Source organism: Triturus cristatus, chromosome 9 (assembly GCF_964204655.1).
Source record: "Triturus cristatus chromosome 9, aTriCri1.1, whole genome shotgun sequence".
In the NCBI taxonomy this organism is placed as follows: Eukaryota; Metazoa; Chordata; class Amphibia; order Caudata; family Salamandridae; genus Triturus; species Triturus cristatus.
The window spans coordinates 1134462535-1134489124 of NC_140592.1; the positions used below are offsets into that span (position 1 = coordinate 1134462535).

At 45.5% G+C, this 26590-nt stretch overlaps 1 protein-coding gene across 2 annotated transcripts in view; it reads left to right on the top strand.

Annotated features, from left to right (window-relative positions):
* The window catches only part of MIDEAS (mitotic deacetylase associated SANT domain protein), a 567044-nt gene that overhangs the window by 313646 nt on the left and 226808 nt on the right, over window positions 1–26590 (top strand). For both annotated transcript variants that reach the window (XM_085627052.1, XM_085627051.1), the window contains one exon: window positions 20510–22333. In XM_085627052.1, the coding sequence (XP_085483178.1) occupies window positions 20759–22333 (1575 nt within the window). In that variant the 5' untranslated portion in view covers window positions 20510–20758. The remainder of the gene's footprint in view (window positions 1–20509; window positions 22334–26590) is intronic.

Here is a 26590-nt window from a genome sequence, read left to right on the forward strand (position 1 = left end):
TCGGATTTTTTTTCTGTTCTCTTTTCCTGTGGGGCTCTCATAGGAAACCTGTGGTAAGAGATATTTTTCAACTTCGAACCTTAATTTCTCAAAAATAATTGACCGATTTACACCCAATTCCAAAAAAGCATGCTTTCTGGGTAAAGATCTAGCCTTTAGACAGTGTTATTGTTCTGTGCAGCCATTTTTAGATTTCACATGCACCGCAGCTGCAATCTTGTATTTAAAAAGAAATCTTAAAAGGGTCTTTGAGCTCGCCCATTACTTACCTTTATTTAACATTGGCTGGCTCCCCATGTGACGCCAATGTGGCTCTCGTTTCCTTGCTATTAGTCAACACCTCCTCCTCGCCTCAGTCTTCCTCCTGGGCTTTTGAGGCTTCGTCCTGCTGGGGACCCTGAATCACATGCTGCTTCAGGTGGCCAGTGTCCTTCGACTGCAGGCTCCTGCAGTGCAGGCGCTCCTTTTCCCCCCTTTCCTTTTGTTTTCTACATGCACTCTTTGAGCGCATGTCTCTCCAGTTCCTATCTTTCACTACGCTTAAAGGTAAACAAAAAAAAAAGTTTCCAAAAGCACTATTACGCAGCCAGTATGGCTTGTGTGATTGCACACTTTTTTTCTAACTTCAAGGCATACTCTTAAGTGTCCAGTGGTATCATTTTGATGGCATTTTATTTTGTGGCCCAGGAATGTTGATGCGAAGTTAATTGGCATAGGGAAGGGGGCGAGCAATAGCTCCTGGCACCACTTTTAAAACCGATTACCTTCTGTTACACGATTTTCCCTGCATATTTTTTTCCAGCAAGTCATACGGTATCATATAGTTAGTGCTGCGTCTGTACCACAAATGTATGCCTGCTGTGCATCCACTAGTTCGTATCTAGCACACCATATTCTAGTAGGCATATATATGATTTGCTGCCATTGAATATTCCTCCCGTGTGCTATGGTAGACCCCATACAAATGTAATATTTAATTATTTATTTGAAAAGTTGTAAGTGCGAACATGACCCCTCACGATATTGGAGCGCTGTACAGAGAAGCAGACAAGTTAAACAAGTAAAGGTGTAATTGGTGCATACTGTACATATAAAAGGGTAAACCTACAATAATGTGAAAAAGAACGGCCAGAATCATTCTATATATAAAGTAACAAAATCGCATAAACCTGGGTTGTAAACAAGAAATAATATTCAGGAGCAACCGCTTGGCTTCGTTTTTCAATGAGGAGGTTGGAGGGTTGGGTATGATTTCAGGTGAAAGAGTTCCATGTTCTCGGGGCAAGACCAGAGAAGGTGCGGTTCTAGGTTTTCTTCTTTTTTCATTTTTGTGGTTTCAACAGCAGTGTTGGAAATTCTTGGGGCCTGATTTAAACCATATAGTTCAAGTTTTTTTGCCAGGTAAACAGGAGTGTTTTAATGCAGCACTTTGTGTCAAGCAGGCTATCTTGACCCAAATCCTTGCTTGGAGAGAGAGCCAATTGAGTTGTATCATATCTGGTGTGATGTGATCACGTTTTCTTGATCCTGTGATGATTATGGCAAGGAGAGTTGAGTGAAGCCCTTAAAGGGGCCAGCCTAGCTTTGGGTTGCTCTGCCAGGGTCACACTTCTGTAATCTAAACTAGAGAAAACTAGGGATTGGACTGCTAGCTGCAAAACATCTGGAGGCAGGAACGGTTGGATTTTTCTTAATGTGTTGAGTTGGAGATTGTCTCCTCTAGTGGTTGCCCTGATGCGGTCTTGCATATTCTGGTATTTGTCCAGTGTTATGCCTAATGATCTAGTGGAGTCCAGAACATATGTGGCACAGTTGAGAGCCTTTAGTTGTTGAGCCAATCTTGAATGGGTACCGAGTGATTGTGGGGGGCATCAGGAGAAGTCCGTCTTGAATGTATTTGGCATAAGGTGTTGAGTTAACTATTGTTGAGCTTTCAGAAGGGCACAGTTAAGAGTTTTAATATCATCGGTTGAAGACATTTTCATGTACAATTGAGTGTCATTGGCGTACATGTGATAATGTATGTTTGAGCGCTTCAGAATTTCGGTGAGGGGTTTCATGAACAAGTTGAAAAGCGTGGGTGAGAGTGCTCTCACCTTGAGGCATTCCATTTGAGACCGGCGTACTTTTAGAAAGGGATTGGTTGACTTTGATTCTTTGTGTTCTGTTACGCAGGAACGAGGCTAACCAGCTTAACATTGGACCTGGTAGTCCCATCCTTTGTTTTCCAAGATCAATCATGTGGCCATGTTTGACAGTATCAAACACCGAGGAGAGATCAAGAAGTATAAGCAAGCAAGGTTTGTTCTGGTTAAGTAGTCTCAGGACATCCTCAACAATGTGTGTTAGACCCCTTTCAGTGCTGTGGCCTGATCTGATGCCCGATTGGTATTGGACGAGGAGCTGAAACTCTTCGATGTGGTTTCAATAGTTCCCATAAGAGCTTAATGTACTACTTTTGTTTTTCTTTACCCAGTGTACTTTAAATATTGTATTCTAAACCGGAGTGACTGATAAAATAGTTGCAACATGTTCATGGTGAAACCCCGCCCCGGTCAACTCTACTCATCCCCACACCATATAAGTTTCCTGGAAAGGGTTTTGCCATCCCCATGGCTGCCTGCACAGTTCAACGTATGGCTACTTTTACAATTATTACCCAATGTTGCTTTTATATGACAGTACACCCATGCCACTAACAGCCTTTCAGCGTCTCAGGCATTGATAAGGGACAGTAGATGCATAACTATATAGTGGATAAGCAATGCAGGACCCCTTTTGTGGTCAGAACACTAACACCTGACTTCATTTGCAACTTGAAAATACCTCGGCAGGCATCCTTCCCACCATCAAAATGAAGTAATCGCCTACTTCTCCATCCCACCCTTGCCCACTCTCCACTGGGTACACGAGGCACATACTTAGACAAGCTTTTAAAAGTGCTGTAATGCGGATAATATACTTTTGAGAAAATAAAAAGATCTGACCAAAAATATTTGGGATCAAAAGGTGATGCATTCCTGCTTCCTGTATTTGTAGTTTAACAGTGGCGTGTGCTTGAATTTTTTTTATTTATTTCCGGTACATGTAGATAAGTTAAAGGCTGTCTAATTTTGGCGGCCTGTAAATCTGTTATATCGGATAGAGACTTCTAGCCACAGATTACTTACCTTAGAATATTCCCCACACGTCAGACAGGATTTTGGATTTTATTTTAGCTGTCTTCTTGAATCTCTTGGGCCTGCACCAGATATTTGTGGAAATGGCAAATAATCCGCAGTTGTGGCTGACTAAAGGGTATTGGGTCAGTGGCAGGCTCCTGTCTCTTCCCCACCCACAGCTTACAGTGGTGACAGATGAGTCCCTTCTGGGTTGGTGTGGCCATTTCGGAGAGGTGGAGATCAGAGGACTGTGGTCTCCGTTAGAGCTGAGAGCGATTCGTCTGGCTTTGAAAGTCTTCCTGCCCTCAAGGGAAGATAGTTCAAGTGTTCACGGACAACATCACCACCATGTGGTAATGAAACAAGCACAGCTGGATGGGGTCGTGGACTCTGTGACAAGAGCCCTGCGTCTGTGGACTTGACTGGAATGTAAGGGCGTTATCCTGGTTGTTCGACATCTGGCACTTTCTCTGAACGCCGGAGCGGACTATCTCGGCCATCAATGCCTAGCTTATCACAGATGGAGTCATCCAGAGTTGGTGTAGCGGCTCTTCAGAGATTGGGGAGAACCTTGGTTAGATCTATCCATCCACTCCGAGAACATGCATTGTCCAGACATCTGCGCGTTGGAGTTTCCAAGGCGACACTTTCTTGGAGACTCATTTAGTATCTAGTGGAGCTCAGGACTCATGTACACCTCCCCACCGATACCACTCCTGCTCCCAGTTCTCAAAAAGCTCAGGACTGTCCTGGCCCAAGTCATCTTGGTGTCTTCGGATTGGGCACTGATAGTATGGTATCCATAACTCCTGCGCATAAGCATCTGTCCTCCGATCAGTCTGCCCCATTGGAAGGCTCTTCTATCGCAGCAACAGGGCAGTGTCCTGCATCCAAACCTGCGCACACTTCATCTGCATGTGTGGAGATTTAGCAGCAAAAGTTGAGAGAAGACCTCCCTCCAGAAGTGCAGCCAGCTGTATCTCAATGGAAACAGTATGTGCCTGCTGAAGAGATACATTTGTGGTTTGGTGTGCTGCTAATGCCATTGATCCACTGTCTGTACCCTTGTCTGAAGTCCACTTGCTTGGCAAGGCCTTGCTTTGTTCAAGTCACCTGTTGTAACTCATTTCCCAAAAGCTTTATAACTCATGTTCCCACCTACACCTTTCATTTTGCCCCTATGGGATCTTAATTTAGTTCTCACTTTTTTAATGTGCACACCCTTTGAGCCCATACTCAGTTGCCCAGCTATTAAATGCACATCGTTTTGCGGAAGCGCAGCTGATGCACCAAAGGCAAGCTCGTCTGAGTACGGCAGCGGTCTGGGGCCATGAACTGTCTGTTTCCCCACCGTGTGGCATGCCTACACAGTTGGCGAACTTAATCAGTTCAGCCAGCCAGTGTCGCGGAAGCGTCAGCGTGTCAGCAGGATACCCTACCCACTAACCTTAGCCAGCCAGCAGGAACGATGCTTGCGATGAGAATCCCCCCTCTTCTCCCCTTCGCTAACGCTCCCCTCAGAAAGGCCACCAGAGTAGGGAGAGAAAGCGGTTGGGAGAAGGGGGAGGGAACCAAAGATGACCACCGGAGGATTTGCAGGGCAACCTACTGTCCAGTAGGTGGGTCAGGTAGAAGTTCTAGGAGGGTTCTTGCGTCGGAGACTATGGACGAGAAAACAGAGGACACGTAAGCCACTACCGTTACCATGAGTATTCCCTCCCCCTGCCCCACTATCTAGAACTCACAGTTTTCAAGGAGGGTGGTTCTACCACTGGTATCCGGTAATCGTCCTCCGGGAGTACTGGGTATGTGGTTGTGGTTCCGCTGAAAACGTGCAGAGTCGTCTGTGGAAAGGGTAGGTTCTGACTCTGTGTTCTGCGCGGTGAAAGTAGATGCGGAGTGACTGTCTGAAGGGAGACAAGGGAGGGCTCGCTGACCCCCTACAATCCTGCGTCTTGTCTACCTTCCCTCCCAACGTCCTTGCGTAAATCAAAAGAATGTGTGCTCTCTCCTGTTACGTAGACTCACAAAAATATACCGTAGTGGAGAGGATATCAAAAGGTTAATTACAAAAGTGCACAGAACACACACCTTCAAAAATATTAGTTTTTAAAGACGAGAACCCTCACTCACCAAGATGGTGACATGCTTCATCATTGGGTCCCCTCTTGCACACAGTGTCCGCAAGGTACACTGTGTGGGCTTCTACTCTCCCTTAGGAGAGGAGCTGAGGTGTTTTGACACTCCAATGTGGATATGTGAATGGGGGGCAGAGTGCAAATAATATCAAATGTGATTTAAAACCATCTCTCTAAGGCGAAAAATTATTTATTGGCTCTCCCTTAGGGATGGATCTTAAAATAAGGAGTGTGACGATAGGGATAAGATATTTCCTATCTGACTAGGTCAGGTCAACATGTTTCTGCCAAACTGAGGTGAATTCATGGCATTCATCAGGACCATTGTCTTGTCACTCTGCTTCAAAATGATAAAAATAAAAACCATACTTATAATTCGTAGGTGTGGAGAGACCAACATCAGTTTGGTCTTCTTACATAAAGCAGATCAATACCTGCCAATACCTTTTATTGGTCCTTATGTTAAGCGGGTATCCTCCTGCCGGGTTCCAGTGTCTCCGAGGTGGTGACAGTGCTGCTGGTACAGTTATATCTCATCATTGTGCCGCTCGTGGATACCAACTCCTAAAAGTGCTGCTGTTTCAGAGCTCCTGGCTTCGGAAGAGCTGCTTTTGTCGTTCTCTGCCCCCAAGCGACTTCCTAAGATCCAGAAAAACTCCACCTTTGTACACAGTCCAGCTGTTCCTCACTCCAACGCCCTGAGATAAGAAAGCAGCCCGCGCCCTCCAGCCAGCAACAGGTTCCTTCCCCTCTCCTGTTACGTCACAGCAGAGCACCCTGGTCCAGAGGAGAGAATTCCCTTCTCGTTTTGCCGGTATTCACTGTTGCGCTCACACGGCAGTCGTGCTCGGTTCTCTCGGAACCATAGAGATCTGCCAGGTCGGATAGCTTCTCCGCGGTTCCGTCACCACGGGAGCCGTCTCCGAAATTAGGGGCTTTAGTAACTACTTACTCCGGTTCCTGTTGCTCCGGTGAAACTAGCGGGACGCCGTAGTTCTCTCACACGGCTCCTGCTGAAGTTGGCGCAAGGGGTGTTTCTCCGGTTTCGTGGTCTCCGCGAAGTCAAAGGTTTAGCGCGCACACGGCGCTCGTAGCGACGAAAGTGTCTCGGAAACAATACCGGAACTGGGGCGAGATTGTCAAGCGCCTCCTCTAGGGGGAGGCGTTCTTTTATAGTTGTGAGATATGCGACCCTGGCTGACGCGAGTTCTGGTCGCCTGCCCCAGGGTGTTCTGGGCAATGTAGTTCCTGGCCGGTGTTCGCGTAACCGCGACAGCCAGCGGGTAAGAACTGCATGCACGCTATCGATCCATATATTCATCTGCAAAGATCTGCATCACAATTGAAATCATGGCCTTAGTGCCTGCTAGATAACTACACTTGTGACTGCCTGTTTAGTTGTAAAATTTATCAGTAGTCTGCGTTTAGTGGGGCCCCTAGAGGATTTAGCCCCGGTGCCACAGCACCTGCACCGCCTTGGAAACCATGCTCCTGTTGCCTGCTAGATAAATGCTCTTGTGACGGTCTTGTTTGGTTTTACATTTTATCAATCCGGGTTTAGTGTGGTCCCTAGAGCTTTTGGCCCTAGTGCCACGGCACCTGTGACACCATTCAAATCAAGTCCTTTTGAACTGCAAGGTAACTGCCTGTTAAGTAGTCCAATATAGCAATATTATGTGTTTAGAGGAGTTGTGACAAATGTTAGGCCCGGTGCTACTGCATCTGCTGCACCATTCAAATCATGACCCTGTTTGCAAGGTAACAACGTGTGACTGCCTGTTTATTGATAAAACATAGTATAGCTCTTGTATATTAACTTTATTTTTAACGTGCAATGTTTATTACAACATTTAGAATATGAGTTTAATGACCAAATAGATTAAGTTGAAAAAACCTATAATGTCTACAAAGGGCAAATAAAGTACATGAATAGTTAATGCCACAAACATTCTAAGGCTAAAGCATCTCCGTTACGCAACTAAGTAATAAAAAGCAAGCATTCCAGCATACTGTTGGAAGCTGTCTACCTTTTTGTGGATATAGACGTTATTGTGACAGGGAATGTGGCTTAAACAATGTGAACAGCTTTAGTAGAAATATCGTAAATGCGTGCAGTCAGGGAAAGTTAACAAAGTTCCACACAAAAGCGAATGAACACAATAATTCGTCCAGGGGAACTGATAGGAGCCCCCTTTTAATATATATTAAATACAAGAGATTTTGCAAGTGTTGTGCAGGCGAAACCTAAAAAAGAGTTGAAGGGGAACTTCTTACCAATTGATGTCCTGGGGAGCGAGAGCCAGCACTTTTCAATTGTGCTCTTCTCCCACCTTCACCTTCTCAGTTATACGTATGTACGGCCCCCTGGGACAGCCTTAGAATTTATTCAAGCACTACCCGATTTAGTTGTGGAGCGTAGTCTTCAGAAAGCCAACTTCACGCTGTTGGCTTACACTTGGACTTCGAGGATGACCGCTGTGACAATGCTAAAATGTAAGTACAAGATTGGCCGCTATTCAATTAACTCAACTTGTTAAGCTACCAACCCATAGACTAAGCCACCTATTGGACCCTGACTTTACTAACATTACAAACATAATAACAGACAACACAATCCTGATACTGTGGTCAGATCATTGCATTGTCCCCTTTTATTATTTCCACAACCAAACAGCCTCTCCCTCCCAGACTCAGGCAGTGCTACATATATAGCAAAACAGTTTATAAGAAAGCTACAAAAAATACCAATACGTCATAAGACAGGCAAGACTCTTGTATTTTAGTACTAAGATAGAAAGCGCCCCTAACTCGTCCAAGGAATTATTTAAGGTGGAAAACCGCTTCATGAAGCCACCCATGAGCTAATCTGGCCCTCCACCATCTGAAGTACTCTGTAATATATTGCCAATTTCTTTCTCTGTAAAGTACATAAAATCCTCTTTTCCCTGCCAAAAGAACCTGGTCCTAGTATGACCCCACAAGCTGGCTCTCCGGCTAAAACCAAACTGATTACATTTGCTGCTGTGTAGGTAAAGGTGTCCCTGAAGAAACCTTAAAGGTTATCAAATTGGGCTCACCGCTAGACTGTGCACCCCTAGACATACTGAGGAAAGGGGCAATGAAGTCCTACCCATTTCGACAGATATTTTCAATAGTTCCTTCGATAGTGGAAATGTTTCCCCTGCGTGGAACACGCAATCATGAAACCCTTACTGAAAAAGCCCTCAGCAGACCCATTATGCGCTGAAAATTATCAACCAATCTTCTTGCTCCCGGTAGTGAGCAAAGCCTTGGAGAGTTATCTGAACAACCACCTCTCCTATCTGGAGACACAAGCCATTCTCCATCCCACCCAAATAGTCTTCAGACAGGGCCGTAGTACCGAAACTGCCCTACTAGCAGCCACAGAAGAACTTAGGTCAATCTTGGATCAAAGCAGCTATGATAATGTTAGACCTGAGTGCTTCTTTAGATATTGTCTCCCATCCTGTCCTAATACAGAGCCTTCCTTGAAAATAGAAGCTTCCAGGTCTGTGAAGAATCCCTGCTTTTAGGTCGAGCCTGAGCCAGCGGGCAAACGGTGCTCTGGCATTCTCTTATAGGTAGAATATGGAGGAGAAGCCCCGCCCACATTTGTCATTGCCCTTCATAAATGCTGGTGCCTGATTCCTTATTAGGCTTGTTAGTCCCTCTTTAGAACGGCCATGTCGTCCTTTGTATCCTCCCATGGTTACTGGCCCCTTTACTTGGTTGTTATAACGGTACGTGTACTCTTTTTAGGTCGAGCCTAGCGCAGCGCGCATGCGCTGCTCTAGGAGAAGGCCTCTTGGAATCACTTCAGACTTTCTGCAAACTCGTGCGTGTGGTGTTCGATTTTCCACTCATGCTATTGGCCTTTGCATGTGGCTTTCAAAAATGAAAGCACGCAATTGGCCAAAGGCGGGTGCAAGTCCCATCTTTTCTGAAAATATTTACTCCTACAGCGTTTAGCTGTCTGGAGCGAGCAGCTGCACGCAGCGCGCCATCTGTTGTGAAGCATGTTTCATTTCAATACCTTGCAGCTTTCCTTACAAGGCGTGTCCCCTCCACCCTGGCCAAGGGACAGACCCCACCGCCACGAGTGCGCGCTTCTTTTCCAGCACTCACATTCATGACAATAAGATTCTAACAAGGTGGGTCCCCTCCACCCCGGCCAAGTGACAGACCCCACCGCCACAAGAGTGCGCACTTCTTTTTCCAGCACTTGCATTTCATCTATGTCAGCACACTCTTCCTGCACCGTTATCTTTGTATTAGTGTGTTATTGTCAAGACATTTGCTGTACTCTGTAGTTGGCCTCTATAGTCGCCTCTTTTTCTGAAACATCTTAAAAATTGACTGCACCTTTTAACATTAGCGTTTTTCCATCACCATGGTGCGTGCTTCCTTTTACACCTCTGCGCAGCTGTGGTGCGTGCTAACTTTGACATCTCTGCATAGTGCACAGCTGTGGTGCATGTTTCCCTTCCCCACATTGCTTTTGGTGCTCGCTCGATCCAGGGGCGTAACGCAGGCCCTTGCTGGGGGCTTAATTTGAGCCGGTGTCCGACGGTGCGCACATGGGCATTTAATTATTAGCACTTGCTTTTTGTGCGTGCTTGCTGGCACTGGCTGTTAAATAATGCCTGCGCAGCTGTGGTGCATGCTACCTTTCACATCTCTGCACAGTGCACAGCTGTGGTGCGTGCTTCCTTCCCCCCATTGCACAGTACACAGCTTAAAAATTGACCGCACCTTTTAGCATTCACGGTTTTTCAGTGCCGGGGTGCGTGCTTCCGTTCACGCCTCTGCGCAGCTGTGGTGCGTGCTACCTTTGACATCTCTGCACAGTACACAGCTGTGGTGCGTACTTCCTCCCCCGCATTGCACAGTACACGGCTGTGGTGAGTGCTTTCTTTCACCCCAGTGCTTAGCTGTGGTGCGTGCTTCCTTTCACCCCATTGCACAGTGCACAGCTGTGGTGCATGTTTCTATCACCCCACTGCACGTAGCCCCACCATCGCACCCACGTAGTTCTCTCGTTTTCTGTTTAATAAACAAATTTCACACACAGATGCCCAGGTTTCCGATGTTAGCATTTGTGAACTCACTGGACCTCGCAGCTTTTCTTACAAGGCGCGTCCCCTCCACCCCTGTCGAGGGACAGACCCCACTGTCATAATCTGGATTATAAAACACCCTGAGAGAAGCACCAAGGCGCTGGACCTTGCAGCTTTCCTTACAAGGCGCGTCCTCTCCACCCCGGCCGAGGGACAAACTCCTCCGCCACAAGCTGCTGTGATAGTATGATATTATAATTTTTTTTATTATTCCTTGCAACTTTGACATTGACATTATTGCCCTTTATTACACTATTTGTTCTTTTTTTAGGTCTCACTGAGCCCAGCGCATGCACTGGCTCGGAGAGACATTTTGGAAGCGAGTTTTCAAAGTGATGCTGGCTGGCCTAGCGCTTGCGTTCACGCGAGCGTGCACGCGCGAACCGCTAGCCTTCAGCAGCACTTTGTAAACTCGTGCTTAAGCGCGACATCGCGATGACTTTCGCTTTTACTGCCGCGCGGCCAATGCTTGTTTCATAATGTTATCCAGGTTCCTCACAAAATGTCCTGGTTGCACAGTTCGCAACATATGGCCATTAAGAGGCTGCAGGTCGTCAATATTTGCAGTTATTTTCTGTACATTTGCAGCATCATCAAGTACATCTTCCCTATCCTGGCAGCCGTTTTACAGCCATGGCTCAATCTCAAAATCTTTAATTTTTCCTCTACCCACTCCACTACTCGTGCGTTTGCTGACACTTGCTTCCTTAGCATTATGTTCTCTTCCAGATCTTCCAGTTGGGACGACTGCAGTCAGTGCACTCCTAAATTGCTGCTAGCTAGCATAGGCCATGTGTGCGTTGTGCCTGGTGCACTGTGCACACGATTAACGACTGAAAGACACTGGGCAACACGGAGCTCTTACATCAAATCCATTAGCAGGATTGTTCATTAAGAGCGCAGTTTATTCAACTGAATGACGCGCACTGAGCTCAAGGAATGTCTGAAACAAAAACTCTGAGTACAGCCGCACATGCCCTCCCTCAGCAGATGGACGGAAAGTTACGCAGCAATTCGGTTCTCATGCAATTAACACAGTTGTGCATTCCGTAAACGTGTAACAACTCCTTCCTGGTACAACAGAAGACATTAGCAAAACGGGGCATTCATCCTTCTGCAGACACAACCTTGAGAAACACTTGTGAAGGCTGAGAGGAGAACATCCTATCTCCCTCCCTTGCTTTTCCAGCGCGTCACTGGCTCATCTTTCCATAATACCATTAACATTGTTAGTCACTTAGGCCTCTGCGTGTGTTAGTGCTACAGGAATGTGTTTGTGTGATTAATACAAGATGAAGTTGGTCTAGTTTCGTAATTTTGCCCTAAACACCCACTGCACAGTAGTGGCGCGTGCTTCCTTTCACAACACTGCACAGTGCACATATGTGGTGTGTGCCTCCTTTCACCCCATTGCACAGCTGTGGTGCATGCTCCCTTTCAGCTTAAGCACCAGCACAGCACCACCTAAGCACCTAATCACCACATAACACTATTAGCTTCAACACAGTAACACCTCCTCATCAGTGCACCAACAAGTCACCATCAGCACAGCACTACCTCAGATGCACTGCTGCAACACCATTATCAAACAAAGCAAACCCAATTTTTTTTTTACTGTGGAAGCCTCTAGTTTGGTATGCATACCAAACTAGAGGCTTCCACAGTAAAAAACGAGTCCTTACAATAGAAGTTTCCATGGCCATACATTATCACCTCTAAATAATTGTTTATTGAATATTAAATTATGCTGTAAGACCAAAGTTTAACACCGACATGCTACTATTAAAGTGTTGAAGACCAGGATTCTGCGGAGCCCACCCGCGTATCCTACAAGCATAGCCGCCACCTTTTCCCAACAGCGGCGGCCATTTTAATGCCCGCGCGGTCTAGTCTCTCAAGACTATTACGCGGCAAACACGGAAGCCTTATAACCAGCTCCTCGCCAGAGACATGCTAAGATGCGGTCGGGCGGGGAGAGGTCTAGGTGCCCAGATGCGGCGTCCCCAACATTGAAGTAAGTGAAATTTGCCTCCACAGGTCTCGCTAGGAAGGTTGCGAGTTCGACGTGCCTTTAACGCAACGAGAGCCCATGCAAACCTCAATCATTATACTTCCGTTAACTGCATACGCTAACGATTGTTTCATAGGGAGTCACCGCCCCCTAACCCCCGAGTCCATGGAGCGCAACCTCGCACATAACAAAGTAAAGATTTGAAAATACACACAAACCCTTTTTTTTTACCCGTTTGTGTGGAGTGTGTGTTGTTAGTGTGTCACCACTTGAGTTGTAGCTATCTATACACATGTAAATAATCCACGCTGCGTGTTTGACCGGCATGTTTTAACCTATTTAGGCACAACCACGCTCGCCTTGGAAGCCTGCACGCACCATTATGGAGCAAATCACCCAAATGGAGCACTGCAGCATGGAAGAATATAATGTGTACCCCCACTCGATTGAGGGGGTTTTTGCTTTCTAATGCATTCTCTCCATTTTTACCATTACAGATATACAACGTGACTTAGGGAACGTATGTATTAATTACGCATGCTTTATTAGTAGCAGCGTTCACTTTATTTTCTTTATTTTTTCACTATCTCTATTTTTTCCTATTAAGGTTTATTAGGAGTGGCAAACACAGGGATTCTCCCTGTGTGGTCCTGATGTAGAGCTAGGGGATGCTTGAAACATGTTGATTATACACTGAATTCCTACTCATCACAGTCAGGTTTCCCAGTGCAACCCCCCTTTTAGACATACCAACCTAGTAGCAAGAATAAAAGTTGTTTAGGCCCACTAGCAAGGTATTTTGAATCACTTTCTAACCACTCCACCACACACTGCACCACACATAGTCTTCCACTAAAAGTGCTCCTACGTAATTCCGCAAGTCGTAGCACGTCCCAGTTTGTAGAGAACTGGGATGGCGCCAATGATGAAGCATGTCACCGTGGGGAAACCCTAGTGAGTGAGGGGACTCGAGAACAATTTTTTCTTTCTTTCTGGTTTTTCCTGATCACACTGGTTAGGAGCCACATTCTTGGACTAGGTCTCAAAACCCAATACCTTGGGTTTGCTTTGTTTATATACGTAAGGAGTGCGACCTAGTCTTACACCCTCCCCACCTCCCCCAACACCATTATCAACACAGCACCATCTCATCAATCGCACAGCACCACCTCCACATCAGTGCACCACCACCAGTACAACACCAGCTCAGCACCTGCACAGCCCCACACCCGCAGCACTTCAGAACCAACGCAGCACCACGTAAGCATCAATAAATTAACACCTCAACACAGAACAAAAACAATAACCCTTTGGCACCACATAAGCACCAGTTCAGCTACACAACATTGGCATGGCTCAGCACCACAATATCACTCAGCACCACCTCAGCATCACTCAGTACCACCTATGTATCATTGAGCATCACATAAGCATCACCTCGGAACCAGGGCACCACCACTTCAGCATCACCTCAATATCATTCCGGATCACCTGAGTATCACCTCCGCCACTACTCACAACCACCTCAGCATCACTCCACACCACTTCAGTTTGGCATAAAAATTTGGCATCTATTAATTCTCCACAAATAACTCCACTACTCCTATCTAATTAAAATACTATTTTACAACATCCACCCTCCTATTGTTTATATCCCACACCTAACAATAAAAACTATAACAAAAATTAAATACAACTAGCAAGGAAAAATTGACAGCATTGCATAAACAAATAAACTAGAACACATTTTTTGTATTAATTTTGGTTTTTAGTACAATACCTCAGTTGTATATAATGTTTTTTCGGTTAGATATAAGGTGACAGAAATAGTTATCACTTTATTTATTATAACTTATACATTTTCAACATGCTGCACAACATTCACAATGCTCTACAACACATATTAAAAACGTTAACAAAGGCAGTAGCTCTGTCTAAACACTTATAACGCCCCAAAGGTGAAGCCTATTGGCTATGCCAATGCTTGTTTTAGTTTTCTATTGTGCTTTACTTTGTTCCCGCCCCCTCCCGCTGTCCGTGTTCAGCATCCTGCCGCCCCCTTCCCGTTGTCCATATTCCCTTTCCTTCCCCTCTCCCGTTCTCCATATGGCTTGGTTCCAGACTCACAAACAGCCACAGAGGTGAGTGTGTCCGGCTCCATCTATTTAATAGGCTAGCTCGTTAAGCCGCCTGACCTCCCTTGGTATGATAAGGGACATATTATGCTGGCAACTGTACTTTTATTTTCACAAACCGAAGGCGAGGTTCGGATCCTATGCCGGTTTAGGCTGTCGGTGCCGGTAGAGTGTGATATGGTGAGGGGCTATGGTGTTTGAAACTGGGATAAGGAATGGTGAGGGTGCCTGTATGGAAACCAACTCTGGGCATCATGGGATTTGTAGTCTGACCTCAAGTACCTTTTTAAACCGCGGGCAGTTTGTAAAAAAAAAAACTGACATTTTCTGCTTGCGTATTTACTAAGTCCCCATTGGTTACTCGATACTTTTAGATTATTATAATCGTGGTAAAGCAAGACGAGACATTTCCTATTGAGAGCCGATCCCAGAACTTCCGCATCACACAATTGCAAAGTAGAAACTGGATCACGTTTTATCCACAGGATGTTTCATACAGGGGTGATTAAACGGTGTTTGTTTTTATACGTAGGGCGAACTACTAGTATTTTTTTGTCCTGTAAACAGCACAGAAGCAACTCTACTTCCGGGTTTGTACTTAATATTTACGTCTACTTTGCATGCATTTTTGTTCATGTGGAAATAGGATGGGCGTCACTGGATGGGTGGGCACTAGACCGCAATTGTGCAGATGTAGAGCTGAATGTAATTTCTTGTCGATTGAGCATCTTTGCTTATACAATAATGGCTTTTTTGATAGTATGGTAACTAAAAACTAAAATAAACTTGATCCCAATTAAGGATCAGTATACATTTTATGGCACAAGCGAATTGGGTTGTCAGCTTGTGAGTGTCTTTTACACATGCGTTGACATCAGTATTGTTCACTTGTGCTTTTGTGACCCGGTGAGTATTAGACTAGCAGCTTTTTATCGCCCTTTTACGTTTAAATCTAGCTGCATATTTTCTTAATGTGGGTATGAAATGGTTTGCGCCTATTGACACTTATGCATCTGGCATATACAGTACTGAATGCTTGATGTAGCTTCCTCATTTATTTCTTATGTTGCAGTGAGGAATTGAAGGCCCATTTCCACTGGGCGCACACAATCATCGGCTCTTGGACTAGGGCCCTAATTCTACCACTAGTAGTGGTACATTGGTATGGCAACAATATGCCAGTGGACTAATGCGAACAACATGCTGCACAGCACCCATTCTACCCTACAATATACCTTAAAAACATTAGCAAAGCCATTATCTCTGGCTAAACACTTATAGGGCTTCAAAAGCAAGACCTATTGGCTATGCCAATGCTTGTTCTACTAGTCATCCCTTAAAATGTGGGATCCCACTAGTCTCTCCTCTTTGCCCCACATTATTTAACCTATATGTGCATCCCTTAGCGGAGATTGTGTGAGCACATCGCCTTGCACTAGTATCCTACGCAGATGACACCCAGATCGTCATGTCTCTTTCTTCAGAAACAGGGAAAACCTCCAACCAACCTGATGGATGTCCGCAAGTAGCTTAAAATTTAATGGTGAAAAGACAGAAATGTTAGTCCTCAGAAACAATCCTTCCGGGTGGACGGAACGTTCGTGGCTGGACTACTTTAGTGAGCAGCCGCCACCCATTCCAGAAGTTAAGTCTTGGCGTCTGGATTGACAAACTCTAAATGGAAACTCAAGGTAGGAAACCTGCTGGCAGCTGCTTCGGAATTCTAAGAACTTTGAGAATACTCCTATGCTGGCTACCGCACTCCTTTTAGTCGAGTGGTGGTGCAGGGAATGGTAAATCACCACCTAGATTATGGAAATTACCTTTACCTGGGAAATCTCAAATCTGTGATAAAAAGACTGCAAGTTGTCCAGAATACTGCAGCCCTGATCCTTCTAAAAATCCCAAATCACCAATCCGCTGCACCGACTTTAGCAGCCCTGCACTTGCTGCCGGTGCAGAAAAGAATCCACTTTGCTTTGCCCATCAAAAGTATGAATGGGAGAGGCCCACAGCCCATACAGCGATTGCTCTACCCTTAAATTCCACGGACGTCTCTGGGGTCTGGGAATCTAAAGTTGCTGACACCGTTCCCAGGATGCAAGGAGGGGGGGTGTCGGGGGTCGCTCCTTTGTCTATCTAGCTCCCAATTCTGGAACAAACTCCCTGCTGACCTCAGAATAAACCAGTCTGAATCTAGCTTTATAAAATACCTAAAAACTCATCTTTTTGTGTCACCTACCTTGAAGTGCATTTGAGTTACCTGGCAGATGTGTTGTCTTAAGCCCTGGGGTGCCTGTTGAGTAGCTATGCACTGTACAAATTTGCCAGAATAGAATAAGGAGTTTAATTCACACCATTTTTTTCTTCCATGAGTAGATGTGATTAGTTAATTGATGCAAGAGGTCTCCTTTGCCCATTACGGTTGCTAAAGCAGAAGTGAAAGTGAACCACGACAAGGAACTCTCACACGCTGTCATTCTTGTTGGTAGTGATTTGCGTAATTTAGCAAGACTAGGAAGTGAGTCAGAGGCCGCTCCATAAAGGTTGAAGGCAGCTGGGCCCGTTTACAGAATACACTTTGGCTCAGGAAAAAACATTATGCAAGGTCTTTACTCCATCTGAGGCCCCAGACGGAACGGAGTATAGAGAATGGCGTAGTCCAGGTCGATATTAATTTGCATCACTGTGTTGTGATATTTTATAGTTCTTAATACCTCTGTTTTGGGTGCAGTAGCTCTTGTCCACATGTCACCAACCTTGCTGCTTCCCAACAACCATGCGACAACCTATTAAACTTATTCCACAGCAAAATCGCAAACATCTACAGCAACTTCGCATACCAATCCAGCCCCAGAGGACTTGTTGCCAACCTCCACACCACCAACCAAGAAGGCCACCTGACCGAATGAACAAACCTCACCAGAAATGACACAGCGTCAGTCATGTGGACCATCCACTAAGGGGCCCCAATGCTCCCCCCCATGCCCCCATCACATCTACAACCTGGGAACATCACGATGAGCACTACCCTGACCACATCATCACCACCTCAATCACATCCGCCACTTTCCTGAATGAATGGAAACTTTCAGTAATCAACGCCCTTCTCAAGAAGCCCACAGCCGACTCGAACCAACTGAGCAACTTCCGACCCATCTCCCTGTGTCCCTATCTAGCCAGAGTGATTGTGAAGGCCATCAACAAGCAACTCCTAACTCACCTCTAACTTCACTATCTTCTAGACAACACTCAATCAGGATTCAGAATGAGCCACAGCACTCATCGTGGCCATCAATGACATTCAAATCATCCTGGACCGAGGGGGAAGCAGCGGTCCTCATCCTTCTCGACCCCTCTACGGTCTTCCATAACACCCTCATTAGAAGACTCTACGAGATTGACATACAAGAATCCTCTCAAATGGACCTGTTCCTTCCTCACAAGGAGAACCCAAAAGGTCAGGCTGCCGCCCTTCACATCAGAGACAAAGAAATTGATATGTGGAGGCCCACAGGGTACGTCCCTCAGCCCCACTCTTTTCAACATATACACAACACCGCTCGCAAACCTCATCCGATTACAAGACAACAGGGTCATCCCCTATACCAGTGACACCCAACTCCTCCTCTCCCTGACTGACCAAACCACAACCAAAACTGACTTCACCAACTGCATGACCATCGTAGCAGACTGTATATGAACCAACTGTCTGCAGCTCAGCTCCGACAACACTGAAGTACTGGTCTTCAGCAACATCTCACCATGGGACTCCACCTGGTGGCAGTCAGAGCTAGAACCAACACCCGCACCCACATCCAACGCAAGAAATCTAGGGATCATCCTAGACGACAAGCTCAACAAAACTGATAGTCAACGCATTATGCACCACCTGTTTCCATATCCTACCTATGATGCCAAAAATCTTCAAATGGTACCTCAGAAAACACCTGACGGATCGTCACGCAAGCACTCCTCACCAGCAGGCTGGACTATGGCAACACACTCTACGGCGGAATCTCCAACCAACACCTACATAGACTCCAGACCAATCCGGTCACCGCTGCAAGACTCCTACTGGACCTCCCACACCGCACCCACATCACACCACACTCCGAAAGCTTCTCTGGCTCCCAATTCACAAATGCAGCCAATTCAAACTTCTCACACATACATAAAAAGCCCTACACAACACAGGACCAGAATACCGTAACGGCTGCATACACTTTCACCAACCCACCATACAGCTCACACTCACTCGCACACATTCCCCGCATCTGCACTCATCCAGGTCACTCATTCTCCTACATTGCACCCAAGACTCCCTCAGCACATCAGAGCCTCCCCCTCGCTTATTGAGTATCACAAGAAGCTGAAGACCTGGCTCTACGAAGCGTATACGAAGGCTTTTCGTATAAGCACCTTGGGGTGCACAAACCTACACAGCTGTCCAAGTGCCTGGAGAACCTATGGGTGATTAGTGCGCTACACAAATTAATATAATATAGCATAACACGGGATAGCAAGCTTCGCCGTGTAGTGTGTGTTGTTGGAAGGGTGGTGGTTTTGTTTTGAGCCTACATGGGGAAGTATTTTCATGTTCTGCATTGTGACCACCAGGGGCATTATCACGTTGTAGGATGCAGTGCCTGGCGGCGTGATAGCTGGGGGTATGTGATAAACATATAATTGTAATAAGGACTAAGGGGTATAGACCACTACAAAGCACCAGTCATGCCATGGCGGCAGTGTGATGGTGTGTGTGTGTAAACACCAATAAAGAGACATAATTCGATAAGGCCTAGTAATCCATATGGCAAACATGTAGCGGGCATATATGATGCTAAATGTGTAAAGGGTGCCAAAAGGGAAACGCTGGGAATTGGTCACATGAGCAGTGGTCATGCACTCTTAACCACTGCAACTTTGTTTTAAATTAATTTAAGTTCCCATACTCCACTGCGCTTTAAACTGTGTGTACAGAAGATCAAATTGTATCATCATAAATATAATTTTAAGTAATATGCCACACAACCATCGAGTGTACGCCTTGCAATTGTTTGACAACCTGATTGGGGGGAAAAAACCTCTGCTCTTGAAAGACGCCTTATAATTTCACGCATATGAAACGTTAGGTAGAAAAATACATAAATATGAGAAACCCATTTTCCAAGCATATGCTTTTTTGCACTTTTCTGCAGATAGACTGAGAAAAAGTTGAAATTAAAAAAAAATAATAATAATAATTTCATTCCCCTTTGAGAAGGGCTTTTAAAATTTGCCAGGGTTTTCTGCAGGTTATTTAGTTCATGCGCTATCGGATACAGAAGCACAGCCGTAACTTGCTCGTGGCTCACCGACTGTAGTTTAAATTGTACACACAGTCATAAGGGCTGCTCCGCCAACCGGTTGGGTAGCTGCGGAAGTTGCATTGCCTGCTGCCGGTAGGTGCACAATACCGTCGGTTATAGCCGCCTATAGAGAATTAACCTTTTCGCCTGCATTGTTGTGGTTAAACAAGCTACTTGAGTGTTACCATGGCCAAAGGCCAATATATGATGGGTTCTCCCGGGCGCAGTATTACCAGGAAGTGTTGTCATCTTCCTTCTGATTGGCTAGTGCTGCTCTAACAATGAAGTGTTGCAGAACAAGATCGCTTAGTCATAGTACACAAGCAGCATTTCCTCTGCTGTTTCTGGATTTCTCTTTTAGTATTACAATTGTGTATGCTTTGAATCAGTCAGTAGCTCCTTGCACAAAAATGTGTGCATCGATGTCAGTTGCACGTGCTTGATTACATGGTGATAGTACTTTTTAATGACATCAACAACCGTATTTAAACCATCTCAAAACGTATTTACCTATGCTATCTTGTATTTGTGTTCTGTATTTCTGATTTTTGACTGTTTTTTTGCTTTATTTTCAGCTGTTTGGATCCCGAGAACTAAATTTGATCATCACATTTAGAAAATAATACATCAGTTAAAGAAACGGGCACGCAACGGACAGGAAGTAACTCCATCCCTTTATGTTCCTGGATGGCTAAGAGTACAATTTGGTATTTTCTGTTCCCAAAGAAGACTTGTTTCTGTAAATTGCAGATAGTGTGCCGCAGGCAGTAGTGAAGCTGCCTGTGCATGGTACCTTTTAGAAGAACTAAATCCGGTGGACTGACATGAATCTCCAAGCGCAGCAGAAGGCTTCGAACAAAAGAACTGGGAAGCGGATCTCATTCTTCAATGAGCAGGGCCTTCCCGTTCAGTCCAAAGAGCAGCAACTGAAGGAGGAACATTCGTTTGGTCACCGGGGTACCGTCCAGTCCTCCCAAGCTTCAGAGCTTCCCAAGGCTCAGGGGGTCACTTCTAGTACTGCCAACAGTAATCATGTATTGCAGAACTCTGCCACATTTTCCCATGATCAGGGGGAGTCAACAAGGGTACCTCAGCAGATGGCTCCCGATAAGTGGCAGAACTCTGTCCTGGTGAACAGACAGCCTGAAAGGAGCGATGCCAGTTGGCATCATCCGGCACAAGTATGGAACCATAACCTGATGTATGGCTCTGGTCAAAAGGGGGCCCATCCAACCAATATTTCTGATTTCTATAATCATCACGAGGCTTTGAAGAGAGGCCAGGAGAAAGGAGGTGGAGTGACACAGCTGGACATGTATGGAGATGCAGTGCAGCAGATGCTATCCCATAAAGCCCAGCTAGAGCAGCAGGCTCTTGCAATGCAGCAAGCACATTATAACTCAATACACCAAGCCCAGAAGCAACTTCAGCAGAAGCAGCAGCAGCAACATCAGCAGCAGCAGCAACATCAGCAGCAGCAGCAGCAGCAGCAGAAGCAGCAGCAGCAGCATCAGCACAAGCAGCAGCAGAAGGAGCAGCAAAATCAGGGACTGCCTTTGCAACCTTTCCAGCTTGCGTTTGGCCATCAGGGCCAAAAGCAAGGACTTCCACTTCCGAACTTGTTCCATGCGTTCCAAGAGACACCCGCCTCCTCTAATGCTCAGTTTGCTCCGCAGCAGACACAAGCCCTTCCTCAGATGCAGCTCTTTGAAAACTTCTATCCAACACAGCAGCAACAACAAGCAGCTGCACAAGCCTACAGTCGCCAACAGGCCACCTCCGTGGCTCAGTGCCATGGGGTTCCACAGTACCAGATGCACATGATGGGGCAATATCAACAGGCACCAGCAGAGAGAAGTGAGGGGTTGCTGAAAGCCTTGACAGAACAGAACCCACAGATGGTACTGCCAAAATCACAGATCTCTTTCCCAAGGAGATCCCGCAGGCTTTCCAAAGAGGGAGTTTTGCCCAAGTCGAAGAATGATGGGGCTCCCATCTGTAATCCTGGTGAGGCACAAGAAAGCAACCCATTTATGCCTCAATGGCAGCAGCATCCAGGGACCCAGATACAACATCCCTCATTGGTGCCAGGCCATAAAGAGAACTATGAACACAGTCAGGCAGAGCTGCAGCCCAGTGGACAGGAAGTTAAGATTGGTCACCAGCAACAGTGTCAGCCTGTCATGGAAAGACGGCACGAACCCCAGAATGGCCAAGGGAATGAGGTGCAGGGCCCTGTAGGAGAAACCACGGTGAACGTCATTGATGCTGGTCATATTGGTGGAATTACAGGTGGAGTAATCCAGAGCACTCGGAGAAGGAGGCGGATCTCCCAGGAAGCCAATTTACTGACCCTAGCCCAGAAGGCAGTCGAGTTGGCGTCCCTTGAAAATCATATGGTAAGAGTCTAAGATTGTCTTGTGAAACATTTAACATCCAGTGTTAACTCGAGGAACACTCGGCATGTTTTGCAGGTATTTTACTGTGTTCCATCATCAACGTTTTTATTGTAATTTATATAAAAGTGCTACAATATTCAGTGGGTTCTCAGTCACTGGTTCTTTTATTATTGTTGCAGTGTAAGATTTCTGGTAACTATAGCTTTAGTTATACTAGTGTACAATGTAGTGAATGGGGTGGAGTACACAATACGCATGAAATCCTGTCATCTTCACTCCCAACTAATGAATACATGGCTCTGGAGTGTAGAATATCCAAAACTGTGCCACTGCTGAGCGGTAGGAAAACCTAATTTATCTCCGGCACGGCCCTTTACTGTCCCATGCCTCTGCGTTTGTTGCATGCCCTGTCCCTCCAGTCATTTCCTTCTGCTGACGGAGTGACTAGAACGATGCTGGCAGGCACACTACAAATGACTTTTTGTCTTTGATTATCTGTCTTATGTTTGTTTCTGTGACTTCTGTTTGTCCTTCAAATGTCGCTGAAGTGGCTGTAAATAAGTGCAAGGGTTGTGGAATTGGAATGCAAAAAATGTGTCTCCAGTAAGGTCCACAGGAGTGTGGGTTTGATGTGTAATCATTGTATAGACATCACTAGTCCTGGGGATAAGTGATTTGTAGTCGGCCTTTCTGAGCGCTTCTCGTAAGCCCACCGAGCTCCTAAGCTAACCACTTGTTTGAAACCTAAATCCTCCTTCTAACAAAGTGCCAGAAGATGAAAAACCAGGCCAATTAACCTGTTTCTTACTTAGTGGGTGCTGTCTTCTCTGAGAAGAAAGCTCATAGCACTGCATAGCTCCTAGCCTACGCCAAGTTGATGGCATAGATTTGACAGAGTTTTCCATGTGGTGTTGGGCTGGAAAATTCTGTGTGACAAAGAATATGAATGGCATATCTCTAGTTCCTTTTGATACTTTCTGACTCTTATGATACTCTCTGGCCGGCAGAACATGTCACCCGAGATTCAGCAATCCCTTGCGCACCTCGCACGGTTGCTTAAAAGGTGCTATGCCGGCTGATATAAAAGCAGTAAACCGGTTTATTGTACGCTCTGAAGTTTATAAGTGGACCTCTTTCATGTGCTCCCTCCCCATCTGCAACCTTACTGGGTGCACCTTACTGCTGGCACGCACAGTTCAGCAGATTTAGTCAGAAAAGGAGTACAAAAGAATAATGCAGGAACCCATTGGTATTGTTAAACAAACGGGAGGCACGGAAGGGGCGGTAGGCGTGGAGAAGGCATCCATTTATAAAAGAACAAAGGAGGGAAGCCACAAGCCTGTTCCGTTTTCATGTTTGATTCGCAGCTCGCTCACATCAAGCCTTTCCCTGAAAAAACTGAGTAGTATAAGTGAAGGGTACAAAGAGAGTCGTGGGGGGGGTGTGAGAATAAGCCGCCAAACCATTCGGCTGGGGGCATCTCTTGCAGGGCAGTCAATGGCACATGGCACATGTCAGTGACTTTCCCCTGGTGAAAAGACCTACAACCAGTGAAATACTGTGTGTGCAATGCATGGCCCCCATAACTTATCAGAATGCTCACTGTCGCTTAAAGATTACTGGAAAGACGTAGCAAGATGGCCCTTCAGCCTGGCAGACAGTTAAAGTTTAAAGGCACATGTTGTAGACTGCTCCCTGAAGATGCAGCCTAATTGTGCAGGTAATAAAATAAAAGAATGAGTCCACTACAGGCGTTTCACTCTTTCACTGCAGGAGCGCATGTGTTGTATGAACACTCCATAGTACTTGAATTTGCTTAATAGGTCCAGTATGCTAATTGAGTCCAACTTAAAAACCAAGCCACAGAAATAGCATGATTCCAAGTATTCAGACCATATTCTCTATAATAGTGTTAAATAATGTTAGTTAGTGTTCACTATCTAGGGTACTAATAATGATTTTATAGTAAACACATGTGAAGACTGGGGTTTTGATTTGGCCTGGGCAGAATGACTATTACGCCGGAGTAAATTCGGTAATTCCATATTGCTCTATGACACGTAAATTACTGAAAATTACGCAATTACTCTCGAGTAATTTGGGGGAAGGGGTGGGAGGAAAACCTGCCTTCAGAGCTCATTTAGCCAGCATGAGCGACCACTCGCTATTCATGTACTGCTACATTTTGCGCGATTTTCTTAACCCAAAATGCATCCTTGCGTCCATTTTTACACAAGGGGACATTTTTTCACTGATAAATAGCGCTAAATGCAGAATTACTCTTCTTGCATAATTAAAACATGATCTTGCAGAATTCTTAGGAAATGCCGTGTGATTATGGTACATGGAATGACCTGACTTACAGCCTCCCCTAGTCTTAATCATTTAGTAATTTCTTTTTATAAATCATTAAATAAATGAAATCAGAAGGATCTGTTAGCATTTAGTGAACCACTTTAATAAATGAATTAATTTTTCCTCGCCTTTTGTAAACTGTCTTAATTTAAACAATCATTGGCATAGCCAATAGGTCTCGCCTTTGGGGCTTTAGAAGTATTTAGTTATGCAGCACAATATCCTTCCTGCAACAACATCAACTGTTGCATGGCTAAACACTTATAAGGTCCCAAAGGCGAGACCTATTGGCTATGCCAATGCTTGTTTGAAAAGTGCTGTAAACCATGCTGTATAGCAGCGGAGCTGCTGTGCAACATGACAAAGTTGTTTTTTAAAAGTAATATGCGATCAAACACTTTTTTCAACGATGCTGGACACACTACTAAACAGCATGACTAAAAAAACATTGACAAAGCCAATTAGTTCTTCTCACGTACGTGAGATTTTGGCTTGGTCAATGTTTTTTTGTAGCAGGAATGGCACAGGGAGGTGAGAAGGGGGAAGCAACAACATGGGTGGGGTACGGGTGGTTGAGGAAGCAACGAAACAGGTCACCTGCTTTTACAGCTTAATATAAGCCAGCACACTGCGCCACCGGAGCATCAAAAAAGTGAAGCTCCGATGGCTCAAGGGGCTTGTAAATATGCCCCAAGGTTCATAAACTGAAGGGCATACATTATTTTAATATTTGCATCTATTATTTACACCACACGGGTAAGCTCTACTAGATTAAAAAAAAAAAAGTTAATCTTGCTCAGTCATTGTTGTCTTTGTCATTTGCAGCAAGTTGGGCGAAGAAGGGAGGCCAGCTACTGAGCAATTGTAAAACCTCCGGGACGGGTATCACTTGCTGGGTTGTGTAATGAAGGGCCTGTTGCCCAGGGGACCCCTGTCAACCCAAGGCCAATTAATATCTGTGAAATATGGGCGACTCGCGGACCACTCCGCGCATTCTGCTGGAGGGCCCCATTAGCTTTACCACTGGTTAGGGGGTGTACCACACACGCACGCAAACGACATGACCCCGTCCACATGCTGCAGTTAACCAACAATATATAATATAAAAGTAAAATACGCAAAAGGCACATCTTCAGGATGAATCAATACAGAGCATTGACCCCTGCATATTGGCCCAAAAGTTCATGAACCAATAAGAACACCGCTAGGAGACGGGCATCTCTCTCACCTTCCTTCTCGTCAGCCATTTCACTTATCGGAATTTGACTTGTTACATCAGCTCTCTTGGGCGCTATTATGTAATGTGAGCCCAGGGGCCAGCCCTGCCGAGGGTATTGATAGCGATGTCTACGTTACTGCAGTAAATTACACAAATTAATATTATTTCTGGTAGGAGCAGAGAGAGGGCACAGCCATTGGCAGCACTCCGGCAGCATGCCCTAGATTTTAAAATCAGCACGAATAAACAAGATATACAACTGCCCGACAGGATGTGCTGATTGTGCACACGCAACGTCGCCAGATACCTTCAAATGTGGGCATTGAAGCGCATAGACGTGTAAATGGGGAAAAAAACTGCAATGAAAGAGACGTCGACTAAGGAAGTGGCAGGAAGGAAAGATGACGATAAGGTTCCATCTTATTTCTGGTGACTGCATCATCTGAGAAATCGAGGCAGGTTCTGGTAAGTAATGTAATCTGGGATAAAATTAAAATGGGATAAAATTAAAATCACCACGCATCATCTGCAAGGGATATTGATGTAAAGGCCCATAACATCATCTCACCTAAACCCACATTGCTCTTCTAAATGTCAGATATATGGATGGCTCACGGAGTAAGGGTGAGCACATTTATTTTTTGATTGTCGGTAAGAGGATGCGAAACCTGAGGCAACTTCGC